Source organism: Ornithodoros turicata, chromosome 5 (genome assembly GCF_037126465.1).
Source record: "Ornithodoros turicata isolate Travis chromosome 5, ASM3712646v1, whole genome shotgun sequence".
Taxonomy (NCBI): domain Eukaryota; kingdom Metazoa; phylum Arthropoda; class Arachnida; order Ixodida; family Argasidae; genus Ornithodoros; species Ornithodoros turicata.
The window spans coordinates 56928815-56948801 of record NC_088205.1 but is presented as its reverse complement, the minus strand read 5'-3'; the positions used below and the strand labels follow the sequence as shown (position 1 = coordinate 56948801).

The window sequence follows — 19987 nt, the reverse complement described above, 5'->3', positions numbered from 1 at the left end:
CGGAAAACCCAGGAAAAACCTCAGACAGCACAGCCGGTGACAGGAGTCGAGCCCGTGTCAACTCCCAGTCTCGGCGTGGAAAGCGATCATGCTAACCACTATGCCACGGCAGCTGGTCCCCTTACATCTACCTCCTCCCTTACAACAGCACAGTAAACTTCTTTACACTTTTTTGGTGTAAATGGCTTGTCCCATGGCGCAACCTTTTTGGTGTTGCCTTTACACTCGAATGATGGGTGTTTTCTAAAACACCCTTTAGTTAAGTGTATTCGTAATAAAACACTCTTAAAATGGGCGTTTAAAGACAAAAACACCCTTAAAAGTGGTGTATTCTATTGAAAACACCTTTTAGGATGGGATTGTTTTCTGGCAAATATTCCCTCTCAAATAGCTACTGTAATACGAGCTTCCGCGTCAGCATGCCGAGACCAGTGGCCGAGAATAGGCCCGGATTCTCGCTTCGCCCTGAGTGTTAAGCGCACGTGAAGGGGCCCTTCTGTCCATGCTTCGTGAATGGACGAAGGGCCCCTGCGCGTGCACTTAACCCTCAGGGCGGAGCGAGAATCCGGGCCATATAGTTCGACGCTCTTGCTTGGCAAGCACCAACACGGCACACCTCCAGCCGTGGTTCCATCCGGAGCGCAATGCGTCACAGGCACGCCTCGTCAGTTTGGTAACACTGTGGGACCAACTTGAGTGCCGAGGCATGAAGAGACCTGGGTACCCTCAGTAGCCTATATTGGCGTATCGGATGGATCATATACTGAAATACAATTTGTTGGGGCACGTTCGTTAAATGTGGTCGGGCAGGAAACGTTTGTAACGGTGACGGGAATGCGTTTGTGAAACCACGCTTGCAACGAGTCAAAGATATCAGCTAAATTCCTGACATCCTTCCCTGTCAAATACTGTGTTTTTAACTCAGGTTATCGTCTATAATGTGATTACTTGCTGAGCGGAGCTGTGAAACCAGCACAATTTTTCTCTCACGAATTAAAACACCATTATTAACACCATATTCCCAATTCAAATTGGGTGTAAAAAAGGTGTATACTGTATTGGGCATAAACACCTGTTTCAACGCCCCACTTTACACCATGAATGATCGACATTGGATAAAACGTGGCGTATGTCGATATTACACCTTTAGTAATGCTTTTCTTGCACCATTTGCGGAATAGAAAAAGGTGTTTTTAGAAGAATTTTTGAGCGAATAAAGGTGAAAAATGATTTACTGTGAGCTATAAAAATATTACAGTATACTGAAATCGGAGCATCGGGTAACATAGAAAGTCCGTATTTTGCTTCCGAGCCCACACTTGGAAGGTACTCCTGCAGCCGCTCAACAGGAAGTACGTCACGGAAAATCTCAAGCACCCGGGCGCTTGTCGTCTGCTTCCATGCACACATATGAAACGGGAGCGCGAAAAGCGGCTCGGAGTCTCAGACACCCGGGTGCGCGAGTGGCGCTTGTGTCACGTTAAGTGAGTGGAGCCTGAAACACTCCGGCCCGGGGCTCCTCCTTAACACACCCAATTGGTACCCGGAAGTACTGCTTACAGCGCTTGTTCGTCTCCTCAGCACGAACCGCTGCTCCACAACAGCATATACCATCCCTCCGCAAACGGCCTCGTAGAGCGGTTCCATCGACATCTCAAGGCTGCCCTAATAATAATAATAATTAGTGGCTTTACGTCACGAGACAAAAGTGAAAGGCTTGCCCTACTGGCATACGAAAATTCCCCTCACTGGAACGAGTTCCTCCTGCTAGCTGTCGTCGAAGCTGCACATTGAAGGAAGACCTACTGGGATACACGTAATCAGAACTCGTGTACGTCACAACATTGCGCCTGCCCGCGCATTTCTTCGAAACGATTTCACCCACTTCCAGCCCACGCTCACCAGGGCCATCAGCCCGCAAGGTCCACATTTGCGTTCCGCCTCCAGAGTTTTCATTTGCACTGACGCGCTACGGAAAGCATTGCGAACCTCCTGTGCTGGTCCCTACAGTTTACTGGAGCGTACGGACAAGTACTTCGCCATCGACTGCAACGGCTGCCGTGAGACCATCTCCACTGATCGCCTGAAGCCTGCCTTAACCGAAGCCGACACCGTAGTACCGTATCTTCCTCGCACAAACTTCCACCGTCACCCCCACGCAAATTCCACCCACCGACCCAAAAACGTTATCTGGACCGACTCAGTTGTTTCCAGAAGGGCGGGCTGATGGTGAAGATGAGCACTGGGTCGCGAACCGCGCGCTAATAAAACGAGGAAGACACTTCTTCCGAACCCTGATCCCGAGAGGATAGATAGGCAAACGAGCCCAGGCGAGCTCCATCTATAGGGACAAGCACACCACATAACTCATTCCTCAAACTTAACCAAGAAGATCCGAAGTTCGATGGAGAGAAACGCCCTGCGAAGGGGAATTTTATGTTCGCGATCTTCTGTCTGTTGTCCTGCTTCGCATACCTCTGATTGGGCGACTTCGACTTAAAAAATGTTCATCGGCTATATGGATAGCACACAGTGGCACAGGGTCATTTTTATTTCGGAACTGTTCAAGCGACACGGGACATTGTCAGGAGGGCATACATCCCGTTTGGCGAAAGACTGCCAGCCCTGCGGTATTAATGTGCCTATACCCGTTAGGGAAGTAATGAAGAAGGGTCTCTACAGGGAGAAACACATTGAAGAAATCCGTCCGGTGCGAGGGTCGTCTCCCCCTTTCCTTTCCCCCGTTTTCCTTTATGCTTTATCCTGCTACACCCACTCTACCCCTTTCCTGTCCCCTGTTTTTGGTTTTGTTTGTTTGTTTATTCTGCTCTTTTTCCTAGCTCATCTTCTTCTTTTTTTCACCCACAAATGCGTTTTGGAGTAGCCAGTTCTGACTGCGTCGGGACTAACCTCTCCATATTTTTCTTTCTTTTTCCAATCCAATCCAATCCAATCAACTTTGTGGTGCACCGGACTGTTTGGGCACTAAAGCTTTCGGAATGTATAAGGATCTGTGTCGAGCGCATGAATTTAAATGCGAGCTTGCTGCGTGAGAGATGCATACTCTCCAATGTAGAGGTAACTCTAGGGCTGTTGGGGGAATCGACTGTTTTCGCTATACGAGCTCAAGCTTTTATACCACATCAAGTTTACACCAAAATGCAGTGCGCTGACCATCTTTGTTACCCCGTAATCAGCTGGGATGATATCGCTCCTGATTCAAAGAGCGAACCGGTAAGGAAACGTCAAGGGGGAGAGATTCCAAGAGAGGGGAGGGGAGGAGAGAACTATTGCCCTGTAGCACCGCTTTCAACTGCCTGCGCTTTGATCCCAACTGAGACAACCTGCTGAAGCCTAAAATTCCCTAGCCAGCAAGCTTTAAAGAGCAATTTATTCTACATGCGCGCCAGATGACGTCAGGTAATAGTAGCACCGTGAAAACCCACCGTGAGCATGGGATGAAGCTGTTCATCTGACATCCTGGGGCGTACTTGGTGTGGGTAGGGGACGTCCATAGCTCTTGCCCTGCGGGTTGAAATATTTCCGTCAGTTTAGTATCCTAGACAACATGAGCGCGTCATGTGAAGTACAGCGAAGCATGTTGGGTTTTACTAGCATTCAACAACAAACAACGTTGGGCTAGTTGGTAAGCATACGACATGGTAGAAAGCGCACAAAAACACGGACTAGAAGAAGACGACAATACCAGTGCTACTCACAACTCTATTTTTATGTGACCAAAAGACACACTCGCGCACATCGCGACGCCACCTACGGCAGCAACAGCCTCAATCAGGGTCATCCCAAACAGAGATAAGTGGCCTCCATGCCCTGCTATCAAGGAAGAAAATCTCCCTCTCCGATAATGTTACCGATGCCTGACTCACGCACTTAACGCCCATCTTACTGATAGCATAGGCCTCTACTCTCTAGTCAAGGCATTAGATGACACAGCAACAACTACTGTGTCTTGAAAAATCGGGTTGCACCCACATCTACTGCAATGCAGCGCAAGATGACCAGAGGGTGTGCCTCCCAAGGATGAAGCATGCTCTCTGAGCCTTATATTGACGCACCGACCGGTCTGGCCTATATAAAATCGACCACATGAGAGGGGGATGCTGTAGACCACACCTAGCCTACAGGACACAAATGGCTTAACATGATTGACACCACATATAGGCTTCCGTGCACGGGACTTGACAATCGCCGATAACCTGCTCAGCTTAAAGGGAGCTGAAAACAGCACATTAACCCCAAAACGTTCCCCCACCTTCTTTAGGTTATGAGACACAGAATGAACATACGGGACGACAAGGAACTTCTTACGCCTAGACTCTCCCTTCTGGTCAGTAGTAGTTTGAACCTTCGACACCCTCAATAACTTGTGGTGCTTTTGCCGCTTGATGCTTTGGGGGAGGTGCACATCTGTGAGGACAGGGCTCGGCAGGTGATTGATGTGTGTCATCGCTTCGGTGTTGGCCTGAAGTTCACGAGCGAAGTTGCTGTGGAAGGGGTTCTCAGGTTTTTAGATCTTAGGTTGTGTTCTAGTAAGGATCACCTGTGCTGGGGTTTTTCCCCAAGGTCGAAAAAGGCGTTGCTGCCTTTTGAATCAGGGCATTCTAAGATTGTTAAAAGAGGAATTGTTAGGTCTTGTATTGTTGCAGCTCTTAATAAGTCATGCTTGCACAAGGCTGCTGAAGCGTACACTCAGCAGTGTGACTGCATTCTTCAGAACGGGTACCCCGTGTCTTTGCTCCAGAGTGTCTGTGGCAAGTTATTGAGGGTGTCTAAGGGTCAAACTGCTACTAACCAGGGGCGGGTTGCTCACGGCACCCGCGCGTCGTCTTTGGTCTTCGTTGCCATGCCAACGGCGCGGTCACGTGGAGCCATTCGTCTCTTCCGCTAAGAGGCAGCTTGCTCGCCACTCTGCCATGGTCATGGCGTGACTAATTTGTGGTCGCGAGGAGACGCAGCGCGTGAGACGCAAGAATTTGAGTCTTTGGTCGTCAGCGTCGTCACATCGAGGAAACATGGCGGAACTCTACGCCTTTCTTGCTGACGAAGGGGTCAGCGACAGCGAATCTTCGCGACATTTTCGTGAACACCGCGATGCCTTCGACAGCAGTGTGACAGAAGAGGAGTTCATCGGCCATTTTCGGTTATCGAAGGCTGCTGCCCGGGAGGTGTGCGACGCCGTTGCTGATGACTTACGCCGATGTGAGTTTCTTTTGTGTGTTTTAATATAGGACGTGTTTCACCAACGTCGGCTACAATACAACCCGAGAGCAGTGCACGGTTTCATTAACGGGTTTCAAAGACGGCGAGGCTCTTTTGAAACGAATTGACAAGGACGCAAGGTGAATTCCAGTAACTTTAGTCAGTGTTGACGGAAGGGAGTCCAATCGTAACACGGAGTCTTTAAGCAAGTCGTAACAGGTCCTAAACTTCAAGTTATCCTTCAGTTCTGCATCATGAATGCTAGTATTCGCGAAGATTCCAGGAAAATGCCGTCAGCTGATATTACAGTGCGGACCACAGAACGACTAAGTCTGAGTGAACCTAATCTCTGTTTGAATGTGGCTAAACTGACGTTGGTGAAACTGAGCCTGTGCAGTGAAAACCGACAGCACTGCGATAAATGTAAGGGAAATATAACTTCGGAGCATTCATGAGGTTTGGTTGTACGTCAGCTATCGCAATAAAGCGGTAAAAATCTGCACATCATTAGCATTATTTCCCTGATGTTCTGGTTCCAGTTGACAGGAATAAGAAAACAATAAAACAACAGCCTACACTCGCGTAACAGCAGGTTTTGCTTTGATCATTGCGTTGCGATTCCAAGAGGAAGTGCTTGAAAAGCTAATAGATAAGTAATTATGAACAGCCAAGTTTTTGGGATCATTCTGAAATAAGTCTCCACTTATAGCCCAGCAGTGGCGCAGCACAACTCTGTCGGTGGAGCAGAGGGTCCTGATGGCGCTCAGATTTTATGCAACAGGAGCATTCCTGGACAACATCGCCAGTGATGAATTCATCGCCACTACAAAGCGCCCGGTCTCCGAGGCTATCCATGCTGTCAGCCTAGCCATAATAAAAAATTTGGGACAGAGATATCTGAAGTTCCCGGCATCCACAGAAGAGAAGGTGGCCATCAAACGGGACTTCTATGCCATAGCAGGGATACCCGGATGCCTTGGTAAATTTAAATGACAGTCCTTTTACATTGGTGTTCATATGATGTTTCTTAAATAAATGACAGGTGCTGTTCTTATCATGCAGGTGCAATTGACGGTACTGCAATAGCCATCATCGCCCCGAGTCGCAGTGACCCCCGCTTTGTTGATGGGAATTATTATTCCCACAAGGGATACCATGCCCTCAACGTGCTAGGGGTGAGAGTGTGATTCTGATTTAGAGTTGCTATGACAGTGACAACGTGCTGAGCTTTTATTCAAATTTGGCTGCCTAAATTATGTTATTTGCAGATCTGTGATGCCAATCGCAGATTTCTCCACATTGACGCCACGTACCCAGGGAGCTGCCACGACTCCTCAGTGTGGAGCATGTGCGAAGTCCGTCTGCGAGCACCGACGACATTTGCTGAGGGCGAGTGGCTGTTAGGTATGTGGAACATTTGTCTCAACTGCTTCAGTAATGGTCCTCAGAAGTGCACTTATAGTAAGCAGGAAGAAGTGGGGGACAGGGGGGTTAGTATGCATCCTGGGCCGACATCGGGGGGGAACTGTGTCTTCGGGAACTCCCAAGGAAAACTTCAGACATCACAGCCTGTGGTAGGATTCAAACCTCCCAGTCTTCAGCACAACCTCCGTTATTACCAATGAACGGGAGGCCTTAACCTGCTCGGCCATACCGCTGGTTTTACTAGAAGTAGAGGCCAATATGGAAACAGATATGCAGCATGGTTTTGAATTTTTTAGTAGAGTAGCATGCTTTGTGTACACGTCAACATAAAAGTATTTGATGCTGTTGTTGTATACATCATTGCATACAGCAGATGTATTAACTGCAGAATTAGACGACTTCGGAATTGGTATATTCACAGAGTAAATAGGCACACCTTCCATGGGAAGGTGCAGGTCAGGTTTATTTTATAGAAACTACATAAATATTAAATATTTTTCAGAACAGTTTGTCTACTGATGTCATGAGCTCACAAGTTTAACATCCATCAAACAATTTCAGTAACTATAGCTTCCTCTCTTCTGTGCAGGAGATCTGGGGTACCCTCTTGAACCGTGGCTCTTGACTCCTGTTCGTCCTCCTGCAACACAGAAGGACCAGGCATACAACAAAGCCCACTGCAAGACCCGGGTTCGAATTGAACAGTGTTTTGGAGTTCTGAAGATGCGCTTCCGCTGTCTGCATCGCTACAGGACCTTGCACTTTGCACCTGACAGGGCATGCAATATTATCACTGCATGTGCAGTTTTGCATAATATGTGCATTGACTACAATTTGCAAGATCCTGAACACGAAGATGAAGGCGCCGATCCCGATCCTCCTGCTGCTCCCGAGGACGAATGGGATGATGTAGAGAGCAGTGCATCACTGACTGCTCAGGCAGTGCACCGTAGGCAACAAGTTGTTAACAGATATTTTTAAATGTGTATGGCATAAAAGTACAGGGACCACATAATTTCTAATTCGTACATTCTAATTTAAAGGACTTTGTGACATTTTATTTAGGATTGATTTCCACCAAAACCATGGTGCAACCAAGGTGTCTACCAACTTGCAGCCTTCAAATTGCCTGACATTTTCACGTTTTCACTTCCCCTTTCAAGGAAAATCCTGACCAAAACAAAAGGGAACTTATCCCGCTTTTACTATTCTTGCTGCAATGACATCTACATACCAGTATGTATCTGCCAAAGAAAATTTAGGATCGTATTGCAATTTATTGGCACGCTACAGGAGGGTAAGGAATGGGAAATGCATGTGCGTCAATGAGACAGACAATCAAATCAGGCCCGTTTTCTCTGTTTGAGATTTTTCGACTTATCCCCTTATTGCATACAAAGGTTCAATTTCGCTTGGCTTCAACTGATTTTTGCCAATTTTCCTGAGTTTCCCAGTCACATGAAAATTCCCTGACAAGTCCTGCGTTTCCAGGTTGGTAGACACCCTCAAAACACCACAAAAGCGGTTGTCAGAAATTAAGAGTATGCTGAGTTCCTCAGTTTGACCATGTGATTCCATTAAGTGTATTTGTTGTCATTGTGTCTTCTTTTCACAGGTGCTGTAACGTATTGCACTCACTATTCTGTTTACTATTAATTCTTTTTGGTCACTGTGAATGTTATTTCTCTTACTGATTTTGTGTTTTTCACGTTAACAAGAAATGTGCAAAGTTATGTAACTGTGTTATGTTTACAATTTGTATATGTTTTCCATATACTCCAAAACTTCATATTTTGCAAAATATTTTCATTGGCTCTTGTCGTTCCAAATGAAAAATATATTTCACATGAAAACAGTGTCTCTTGCAACATTTCCCACCAGTATTTCACGGGGAGACTTTGAGTATTAAACTGCAATGAAGATGCATAAGTAGTAATACAAAGAATGACCCACCTTAGATATTATTGTTGGCGTTCCTTTCATTTTCAATCTTGTACCTGAAGTACTCTGTCACGGCTTGAGCCATTGGAGTGATGATCTGCACACAAGCGAAAGCAAACAATCTAACAGCCCTTCCCCATGTAATCTTTCTTTGTATATGTATGTGTTTTGGATGATGAGTTTGTGATGACCATGAAGCTTCACAGGTATGGAATTTAAAAAAGTGCATTTACTGTCGTTTGGGTTTATGTGTAAACTTTCACTTTTGATTATTCAATTGAAGTAAATATGTTCACTTAATTGACTCTAACTGATTAACTGATTCTAATTGATTTCACCAGCACTGCACCTGTGCTGCGTCAACTGTATCTGGCCACTTCCTTACCTCCCGGAGCTGCGTTATTTCAGCAGCAATCCGCTCCTGCACCTCCAGAATGCGATTTGCTATTGGTGCGGGGACTCGCCGCCTCCTCCTTCGGCATGGCCCTATTGTACCACGCTGTGTGCCTGATACGTCTGGCACTGCTGCTGCGGTAGCCTCAGTTTCCTGCTGGTGTGCAGCTGCAGAAGTGCTTGCTACTGCAGCATCGGTGTAGTGAAGCACCTGTGACAGTTTGCTCGTTAAGTTATATGGATAGGCAAAGAAGTTACGCAATTCCTCACCGTAGGGCCTGTTGCTGCTGGGACACTGCCATTGTCTCTTTCGGTCTCTGGTTGGTCAGCTTGTTCTGACACTGGCTGTGTAGGTAAACGTAACGAATTCGTTGGAAGGCTAGCTTTATCTAGAGTAACTTTTTCTTACCACTTGTGTAACGTTGCCCGCCATACTTAGTCGTGCAGCTCCTGCTGCGCCCGATACGGTGTCCCAGCCTACAAGGGCCATGACACGGGCGTCGAAACCACGCAAGGACCCTGCGATATCGACGACGCGTGTTGTTGTCTCCTCGCCGGGCTCTGTGCCGGGGTTTACAATAGCGCCGCCGCCGCCACCCGTACCACAAATGCCAATTATGTTGGCGCGCACCGTTTTTCGCACACGGTATCTCCACTGCTTCCATAGTCCCTGCCACCCAACTGCGTCTTTCACCAGTCCCCCTAGAGAGTTTAGGGCTACAGCGATCTCTTCCCACTTTTTCTTCCTATCGTTCTTCGTTTCACCGGGCATGAAACTTCTATTGTTGCATAGCTCCCGATTCTGCTCCATAAACGCGAGCAGCTGCAGCTTCTGCGCTTCAGACATTGACATGTCTGTAAATTGAAGGACGATTCTTTGCTACCTCCGACTCCAACAACCTAGCTGCTTCCAGAAAGGTGAGGATAAATGCTGCAAGTGTTTCCACAGGAAACACTATAGGAATAAAACTTAAAATAGGCAGCGCAATGTATATAAAAAGAGCAAAAGATCCGAGCGCACGTCAGTCGATAGCAGACGACAGTGTTGAATTTGAAAAACGCGCGCCTCCCGAATGACGGTGTCTCTGCTAACAAAGATTATTTCAATTTTACGATGAGGCTTGTAGCTCGTACTCGCTACAAGTTTATGCTAGTCTAGGAAAAAGACAGAGTAATATATCATAAACAGCTCCTTTTATTACGTGACTGTATAAAATGTGCCTTTCCACAAGGTGTCCTGCGGCGTCCGGTGCCGAGAGTAGCGTCTGTTAGTCTCGGTGCGAGGAGAACGAAGACGACCACGCGCAATCACACTTGTTGCTTGCGCTGCATGGTCTTTCGTCTCACGGAAGAGACGGTGAGACGATGACCAAAGACGACACGAAAGACGATGCGGGAGAAACGTGAACAACGCGCCCCAGGAGGGAGAGTCTAGGCGTAAGAAGTTCCTTGTCGTCCCGTATGTTCACCCTGTGTCTCATAACCTAAAGAAGGTGGGGGAACGTTATGGGGTTAATGTGCTGTTTTCAGCTCCCTTTACGCTGAGCAGGTTATCGGCGATTGTCAAGTCCCCTGCACGGAAGCCTATATGTGGTGTCAATCATGTTAAGCCATTTGTGTCCTGTAGGCTAAGCGTGGTCTACAGTATCCCCCTCTCATGTGGTCGATTTTATATAGGCCAGACGGGTCGGTGCGTCAATATAAGGCTCAGAGAGCATGCTTCATCCTTGGGAGGCACACCCTCTGGTCATCTTGCGCTGCATTGTAGTAGATGTAGGTGCAACCCGATTTTTCAAGACACTGTAGTTGTTGCTGTGTCATCTAATGCCTTGACTAGGGAAATAGTACAGGCCTATGCTATCAGTAAGATGGGCGTTAAGTGCGTGAGTCAGGCATCGGTAACATTATCGGAGAGGGAGATTTCCTTCCTTGATAGCAGCGCATGGAGGCCACTTATCTCTGTTTGGGATGACCCTGATTGAGGCTGTTGCTGCCGTAGGTGGCGTCGCGATGTGCGCGAGTGTGTCTTTTGGTCACATAAAAATAGCGTTGTGAGTAGCGCTGGTATTGTCGTGTTCTTCTAGTCCGTGTTTTAGTGCGCATTCTACCATGTCAAGCTCATTCTGCATCAGCAATGTGGAGGAGGTAAACATAGCTTGCAGCACCGCGTGTCGGAGTTTCCGGCGCCCGTGTGGTCGAAATTATCCTCAGTCCTACCTTGAGGCACGTGCAGCAAGTTGCCACACAAATAGGCCGACCTACCTTACATGTAAATCTACTCTCAATTATTATTTATTACATTCTAATAGTAATTATTACATAGCAATAATTAGTAATTACACAACTGTCTCAGTATCATTCTTATACAGGGTGTCCCAACTAAAATGCACCAACTTCAAAAATAGACGGAGCGCACTACGCAAGTGAAACTTATTGAATGTTGTTCAGAGTACTTTTTACTTTGTGCCCAACTAAGTAATTGCGCATAATTAATTTGCTAATTATACATCTTAGGGTCGAGGTGTGCAAAGTAGTACAGCGTCATTTCATTTTATTTTTTCTGCAACAAAAATAAATAAATAAAGCGCGTGAAATACGAAAAGGTACTACGTAACAACCTGCTCGCGCGTCTCGAGAACGCAGCAATCCCGGAGCTCTCAAGCGTACAATAAAAGAAAGAACGAAATCCGTTGCCGGTTGAGCAGCAGCTCTCAGAGGAGTGCCAGCCATGGCTGACGCATCAGGGAACGAACAGGAGTGCCAGTTTTAACCGTGATAAACACGGATTACCATACAACGCTCAGGGGAGGTGTACATCCTCCCTGGTTTTTTGCTATACCCCCCCCCCCCCTGAAATTTCTCAGATTGCCCAATACGCCATGCAAGTAGGTCAGTCTTTCGCGCAGCCCCTCAGCTTTTCCCTTTCCTCTCGTGCACGTAGAACGGTGTCATTGGGCCATACCAGTCGGGGACCAGATGGCGCCACGCTCGCCGTGCCTTATCATGCAGTTCGCCTCCGACTCCGAAATAATCCCCATTGTGCACGATCGAGGTTGCGAGTTTAAGGCGGCACGCTCCCCTGAGCTGTTTGTTGAGAGGTAAAGTGTCGGACTTTGAGACCAAAGGTCTGGAGTTCGATTCGGGCACTCACGTCTTTTCGCTTGTCTCCTATTGCTATATGACTACTTTGTTACTTTTATTTTGTTGCTATATATTTACGCTGTATTTATTGTTTTCACAAGTTACTGGCGTCTGTACTGACAGATTATGGAGTTTTTTAGTTTGTAGAGGAGGTGGTGTTCCTCTACATGAGTCCTGACCGGCGATGATGGAATGTCCCAGCGGGCAGATGTGCGTGGCCTCACGCTAGGACGGTGCCGGTAGAACTGCCGTGCCAGCGCCGTAGCGCGTGGCAGCAGAGGCACGTCTTCGTCATCACACACGGGCCACCACAAGTTCCTCTTCGTATTGTTGTACTTGCGCATACCTGCTATATGCCGACGTACAAATGTGATCGGATAGTATGAATGGTAATATGGGCAATACATACAGAGATGGTATTATAAACGAAGGCTGCCAGCACTGAGTATGAGCGCTAGTCGATTGCCCATTAAAGAAATCAGGTGATGACCACGGAAAAGTTACTTCATATGACAGAATGGCGTAAATGCAGGCTCAGCTGGTGGATAAATCCCATGATAGGCAAGCCTGAGCGATGGGCAAGACACGTAAACAAACACAAACCTTGAGCCTTCGTGTTTGTGTTTGTTTACGTGAGTAGTATATGACTTGTGTTAAACTACAGGGTGGCGAAACTACAGAATCCCTGCCCTGAGCCCTGCGCGTATTTTTCCCTGCGCGGCGCGTGTGCGGAGGGTTGTCCACGTGATTATCAGCGGGGGAGTGCTGCATGCGTGCTTACCCTCTCACATTTTTCAGCCTGGGCAGACTTCTTTGGCCGACTTCACATATTTTGCCGATACAGCAGGTGAGCGGTTTACATGCAGAGACATGCAAAGAAGGGTCATACACAAAAAAGGACAAGCGAAAATATATTTATTAATGACATTCAAGTTGAGATATATTTATTAGAGCCAATAGTGCTGGGAATTGTGCTGCCAATCAGGTGCAGGAGAAAAACCCAGCCGAAAAACCTTCACCAACTGTAACAGGGCGGTGCTCGGGTGGAGGGTTGCTCTGGTGGCCGGAGCGTGACCGGAGGGCTGCGTGCGCGCTTACCATTCACCCTGGGCTGACTTCTTCCACCATTTTCCTACTTGGGCCGAATTCCTTCCCGCGACAGGTGGGCGGAGCGTGACCGGAGGGCTGCGTGCGCTCTTACCATTCACCCTGTGCTGACTTCTTTCACCATTTTCCTACTTGGGCCGACTTCCTTCCCGTGACAGGTGGGCGATGCTCGGGTGGAGGGCTGCTGTGGTGGGCGGAGCGTGACCGGAGGGCTGCGTGCGTGCTTACCCTTCACCCTGGGCTGACTTCTTTCACAATTTTCCTACTTGGGCGTCGCGTGGCCGGAGGGCTGCGTGCGCGTTTACCATTCAGCCCGGGCCGCCGACTTTCGTCATTTTTCAGCCTGGGTCGCCGACTTTCGTCATTTTTCAGCCTTAGTCGACTTGAATCGCAATTTTTCCAGCTACAACAGGTGTGCAGTTTACATGCAAAGGATAGGCATACACAAAAGTACAAGTGAAAATATATTTATTAAAGTCATTAGGAATTATGTTATGACTCTACGTGAATGGGAAAAACTTAGCCAAAAATCTGAAATAGAAGGAACACAATACACGTAACAAAGAATATACTTATTACAGGTATGATACATTAGCATTGAATAGGTATCACAAATCAAACACAATATTTTTATTAACAGTAATCACAAGTTTTCAATGAATCAGAATTGATAGCGCATTTAATCAAAGAAGATATTCTTAATCAATACGATTACAACCAAAATTACAAATTGTATTATAAAACGTCTAATATTCCTATACGTGAGAACCATCAGTGCAATAGCGGGAAGTTTTGATGGTTGTATGCAGTTAAATGTGAACAGCAGAGACTCTGGAGGACTATGGGACACGAACACAAGAGGAAATAAAATCTATACCACTACATCGGTTAATCAAAACAACATAGTAATCTATCATTCAGAAAGTTAAAAAAATCAAACTCATCAGGAAATAGACATATTAAAAATGAACTTCACCACATAGCACGCTCCTAGCTAACAAACAGAACAAAGAACGACACGAACACAAGAGGAAATAAAATATATGCCAATACAAAGAAGATATTGCACTTCACCACATAGCACGCTCCTAGCCAACAAACAGAACAAAGAACGACACGAACACAAGATGAAATAAAATCTATACCAATACAAAGAAGATATTCCACTTCACCGCATAGCACGCTCCTAGCCAACAAACAGAACAAAGAGCGACACGAACACAAGAGGAAATAAAATCTATACCACTACAAAGAAAATATTCCTAATCAAAACAACAGAGTAATCTATCATTCAGAAAATCAGAAGAAAAAATCAAACTCATCAGAAAATAGACATGTTAAAAATGAACTTCACCACATAGCACGCTCCTAGCCAACAAACAGAACACGAACGACAAGAACACAAGAGGAAATAAAATCAATACCACTACAAAGAAGATATTCTTAATCAATACGATTACAATCAAATTACAAGTTATATTATAAAAAGTCTGAGACGTGAGAACCATCATTGCAATAGCGTGAATATCTGTCATAACATTTCGAGCGCAATAGGGAATCTCAGTTTCATATGCCAACATTACTCAACTTTTAATTTCTTATTAAGTGAATAGCATAGACGTAAGGAAATAATGAGAAACAACACAATCAACAGCTACAATTAATAGAGAGCCAAACCTGCGCACCATCCAACACATAGAGGAATAATAGCTAATCAATCTATCAAAGGCGAAATAGCACAGACTTAACGCTGAAGAAGACAGGAACACGCGGCGACACGTAAACAACAACAGAGGAAAATAATCTATCATTGAACCATCATAAAATCAACCAATATACAACTTTCATTCTAACAAACACTACGAACCTTAATGGAGGTATCCAAGACGTAGGAAATATGCACTGTTTTCACTCTTTTCCTGAAAGCCGGGAGACTTTGTCTCTATCTATATGGCCAAAGCACTGCGCATGCTTTATCACTCAAAGGATTGGGGGCTATATTCCTTCGTCCAGCAAACAGAACGCTCTAGAGGTCAGATAAGAGAGAGTTCAAAGGCGATATATTTTATTGTGCAGCGCAAATAGATGTCGATATCACTCGCGGGGGTCACTATCTTTTCGCATCCTTTCCCTGAAACGGAAATCTTTTGTCAAAGTGGTTGACAAGTCGGCTAAGTTTGTAGAGATGCGATATTGTTATTGAAGATGTGGAGAAAGTCCAAATTATTAATTGGTAGCAACGATACTCTATCAAAAACGAGAAACAAATTTAATTACGTCAATTTTTGTAATATCTTGCAACAGAAATTTCTAATGAACCACACAGAAATATCAAATGTGAAATGCAACTCTGAGTTATGAGGCATTCCCATCTTAGAGGTACTTACTTATGTCAATCGAGTGAACAATTGAAACAAATACAAGACAATAATTATTTCGAGCGGTAAGTTCACAACTCATAGAATATCAGTCGAGTGAATACTTGAAACAAAATCAAAACAATAATTCTCATGACAGGTGGAGATTATAGCACTCTAAACAAGATAATAAAATTTTAATCAATAAAATAAACATAGATATGCGTTTAATTAAGTGTAGATGTGCACTTGAAAAATGGAGACAATTGCTCTACATTGAAAAGATGGACAGATTTTGTACTCGATACCATAAGTCATGGGAAGATGTGATAAAAAACTGCTTCGAAAAGGAGGAGCCGCGAAACGATTTCATTATCGATGCATTTCAATACGTCCTAGACATGGTCGTATTCGGAGATATGGTACAAACTACAGAACTGAAGGTGCAAGAATTTATATGCCGAATCTACAATACTTATAAAAATATCTGCACATCAACGTCGGAAGGGCCACTAGGATTGATGGCGGAGTTTTTGAGATTTGCTAACGAAGAATTGAAATACACTAGACCAGATGTAATTGTAATCATTGCAATAGGCATTGCGTACATCAAGAAAACAGTCGGATCAAGCGGTCTATATCGCACGATTCGTTACGGATTTGTTGAAATTACACATATCTGAGATGGAAAGTACATAAAATCTTATCATGTGATATGTTCCACTACCACGACAAACGCAATTATTCTACCAGTCAGTGATGTCGAATGAACAGAAGTTCAATATTGTTGTGCAAGGTCTGATGTATTGTCACCTATTGAAACTCAACAAATATATCAATTGCGGTGGACCACTGGACGATTTTCATCTAATACTCTCTTGTACGCCATTCAAGAATCTTCATACAAAGAGAGGAAACATCAATAAGAGACTGTGCAAGTTCATCGCGACAAAGTGCAAGTTGTTGAAGCAATACAAACACGGCGACAACATAGCGCCTGCGTTAATCAACGCTGGATTCATGCGCCCAATAATCAGAATAAACTATTTAATGTCTTCGGAATTCATCAATGAAGACAACAAACGAAAACTTCAGAGTTTGAAATAGAACGGTAATCTATCGAAATAAACAAGTGTATAACTGAAACAATAAATGTAATCTTTGTCATCATATAATGAATTCTTCGCATCACAATGAAAAAACTTTACATTTAGCATGGCTAGACTGAGAACAGTGATCGCTAAGGAAACGAATATTCCACAATTTCTGTAAGAATTCTCATATGGAATGAGACTTGACCACCAAATAGGTTTTACTCGACTACACTCTGTACAGGTTCAACACCCGAAGGATAGAATTGCCGGAGAAGGATCGATCATTGAAATTTAAAGATATGATACATCAGTCTATGATTACAAAAAAAGGATCACTAATCTCATGTGAAAACTTATCATATTTCATAAATTAAATTCTACAGTGCGTGTATATTTCTCAATCAGTTGCACTAGCCCAGACATAGTAAAAGAAGAAGAAAAGGCGTCTTTGACAAGCAACCGATTGGAGTGCGGAACAATTAAATAAATAGTTTTGTCAACACAGTTGTCCGTTTGTATGATTGGATAGGAAAAATGAGCCGTCCAAGATAGGGCAAAACGGGAAATAGGGCAAGATAACTGATTGCGGCGGGATAAGTCAAAGCGTTCGCGACACAGTGTCATCGACTTTTACAATCGCATTGGGGTTCACTGCCTGGGAGATAATACGAAGCCCTCGCGAAAAGCGAATCTATTATCAGATGCCACAATGCAAACGAAAGATTTTACGAGTACGACGTGCAGGCCAAGTCTACACTTCTAATCACATAGTCTTCGTAACACACGGCACACAAACTTATATGAAATAATTTCCAAGTGGCAATCAGATTTTGGGAGAAGCGGATCACACAACAGCCATTAGAAGTGCTCAACCAATATACAATGAAGATGAGCGTTATGCATAAACACAATGGAAGATATGTTATATTATTTATAATAACCAGATCAGCGCAGGTCACACATAAACGTAGATCAAATTCTCAAAATATACTCGAGATTTCCCGTAACCATACAGAAAAACTACCATTTTATTTTAGTGTCATAGCATCCGGGCACTACAAATGGAAAGGCCATACTTTAATTTTATAAGTCTTTAGCTCATAACGTTGTAAAACGCAAATTCCACGCTGAAGATCATTTTCTTCTTTAAATTTTCAAAGTCAAAACTGCACGCTATTTCTTGCATTTCTCTAAAGATATAGATTAAAAAGTTGTGCATATACTCACAGAAACTATACAAGATATTCGATTGCGGATTAAATGCTAAAATTTATCGGTTCACATTCAGGAGAAGTGGTGACTACCACACATCAGTAAGAGTTTAATTAAAATTTGAACAGGTGTTGCGATTTCTGATCAGTGTTGTAGAATGTGTAATTTCACAATACGCGAGCTTTAGCTCGATCACTTTGACGAGCACTCTTTCACGATGTCAGAGAGTTAATCGAATGGATTGATATTTTCTGTATACACTATAACATAATGCGATTTCTTTATGTCGTGGATATTAAAAGTTACGAATATTTTCCGAACGAAATTTACTTAAGACTCGAAGAAAGAATCACCCGCGTCGACGAAGACGTTTCGGCAACACGCTCGCGTGCGGTATCGCGTTAACGCGTCGGGCGCAGAATCGCGTTCGGTTTCGAGTACGGCATTCGGGAAACGCGGCCAGGCGTGTTGCCGAAACGTCTTCGAGGATGCGGGTGACCCTTTCTTCGAGTCTTAAGTAAATTTCGTTCGGAAAATATTCGTAACTTTTAATATCCACGACATAAAGCAATCGCATTATGTTATAGTGTATACAGAAAATATCAATCCATTCGATTAACTTCTCTGACATCGTGAAAGAGTGCTCGTCAAAGTGATCGAGCTAAAGCTCGCGTATTGTGAAATTACACATTCTACAACACTGATCATAAATCGCAACACCTGTTCAAATTTTAATTAAACTCTTACTGATGTGTGGTAGTCACCACTTCTCCTGAATGTGAATCGATAAATTTTAGCATTTAATCCGCAATCGAATATCTTGTATAGTTTCTGTGAGTATATGCACAACTTTTTAATCTATATCTTTAGAGAAATGCAAGAAATAGCGTGCAGTTTTGACTTTGAAAATTTAAAGAAGAAAATGATCTTCAGCGTGGAATTTGCGTTTTACAACGTTATGAGCTAAAAACTTATAAAATTAAAGTATGGCCTTTCCATTTGTAGTGACCCGATGCTATGACACTAAAATAAAGTGATAGTTTTTCTGTATGGTTACGGGAAATCTCGAGTATATTTTGAGAATTTGATCTACGTTTATGTGTGACCTGCGCTGATCTGGTTATTATAATTAGTATAACATATCTTCCATTGTGTTTATGCATAACGCTCATCTTCAATGTATATTGGTTGAGCACTTCTGATGGCTGTTGTGTGATCCGCTTCTCCCAAAATCTGATTGCCACTTGGAAATTATTTCATATACGTTTGTGTGCCGTGTGTTACGAAGACTATGTGATTGGAAATATAGACTTGGCCTGCACGTCGTGCTCGTAAAATCTTTCGTTTGCATTGTGGCATCTGATAATAGATTCGCTTTTCGCGAGGGCTTCGTATTATCTCCCAGGCAGTGAACCCCAATGCGATTGTAAAAGTGTGCGATGACACTGTGTCGCGAACGCTTTGACTTATCCCGCCGCAATCAGTTATTTTGCCCTATTTCCCGTTTTGCCGTATCTTGGACGGCTCATTTTTCCTATCCAGTCATACAAACGGACAACTGTGTTGACAAAAATATTTATTTATTTGTTCCGCACTCCAATCGGTTGCTTGTCAAAGACGCCTTTTCTTCTTCTTTTACTATGTCTGGGCTAGTGCAACTGATTGAGAAATATACATGCACTGTAGAATTTAATTTATGAAATATGATAAGTTTTCACATGAGATTAGTGATCCTTTTTTTGTTTTTGTAATCATAGACTGATGTATCATATCTCTAAATTTCAATGATCGATCCTTCTCCGGCAATTCTATCCTTCGGGTGTTGAACTTGTACAGAGTGTAGTCGAGTAAAACCTATTTGGTGGTCAAGTCTCATTCCATATGAGAATTCTTACAGAAATTGTGGAATATTCGTTTCCTTAGCGATCACTGTTCTCAGTCTAGCCATGCTAAATGTAAGGTGTTTTTCATTGTGATGCGAAGAATTCATTATAATGATGACAAAGATTACATTTATTGTTTCAGTTATACACTTGTTTATTTCGATAAATTACAGTTCTATTTCAAACTCTGAAGTTTTCGTTTGTTGTCTTCATT

General features: G+C 44.1%; 2 protein-coding genes across 3 annotated transcripts in view; one reads left to right on the top strand and one right to left on the bottom strand.

Annotated features, from left to right (window-relative positions):
- The window catches only part of LOC135396064 (sister chromatid cohesion protein PDS5 homolog B-A-like), a 131130-nt gene extending 127358 nt beyond the window's left edge, over window positions 1-3772 (bottom strand). For both annotated transcript variants that reach the window (XM_064627108.1, XM_064627109.1), the window contains exons 1-2: window positions 3720-3772; window positions 3447-3525 (exon numbers count right to left, since the gene is read on the bottom strand). In XM_064627108.1, coding sequence (XP_064483178.1) covers window positions 3447-3525; window positions 3720-3760 — 120 coding nt within the window. In that variant the 5' untranslated portion in view covers window positions 3761-3772. The remainder of the gene's footprint in view (window positions 1-3446; window positions 3526-3719) is intronic.
- A 1139-nt stretch (window positions 3773-4911) lies between these two features.
- On the top strand, window positions 4912-7626 carry LOC135395879 (putative nuclease HARBI1). Its single transcript, XM_064626966.1, has 5 exons — window positions 4912-5220; window positions 5930-6199; window positions 6283-6395; window positions 6489-6624; window positions 7235-7626. Exons 1-5 carry the CDS (start codon window positions 5034-5036, stop codon window positions 7624-7626), a joined length of 1098 nt encoding a protein of 365 aa, XP_064483036.1. The 5' UTR covers window positions 4912-5033.
- Window positions 7627-19987: the final 12361 nt, after the last annotated feature.

What these genes read in the sequence shown, in the direction of transcription:
- LOC135395879 (XM_064626966.1), top strand. Translation starts at nt 5,034, where the DNA reads ATGGCGGAACTCTACGCCTTTCTTGCTGACGAAGGGGTCAGCGACAGC. An exon ending in TGCTGATGACTTACGCCGAT is followed by an intron (nt 5,221 to 5,929) that starts GTGAGTTTCTTT and finishes CTCCACTTATAG; the next exon opens with CCCAGCAGTGGCGCAGCACA. An exon ending in ATGCCCTCAACGTGCTAGGG is followed by an intron (nt 6,396 to 6,488) that starts GTGAGAGTGTGA and finishes TGTTATTTGCAG; the next exon opens with ATCTGTGATGCCAATCGCAG.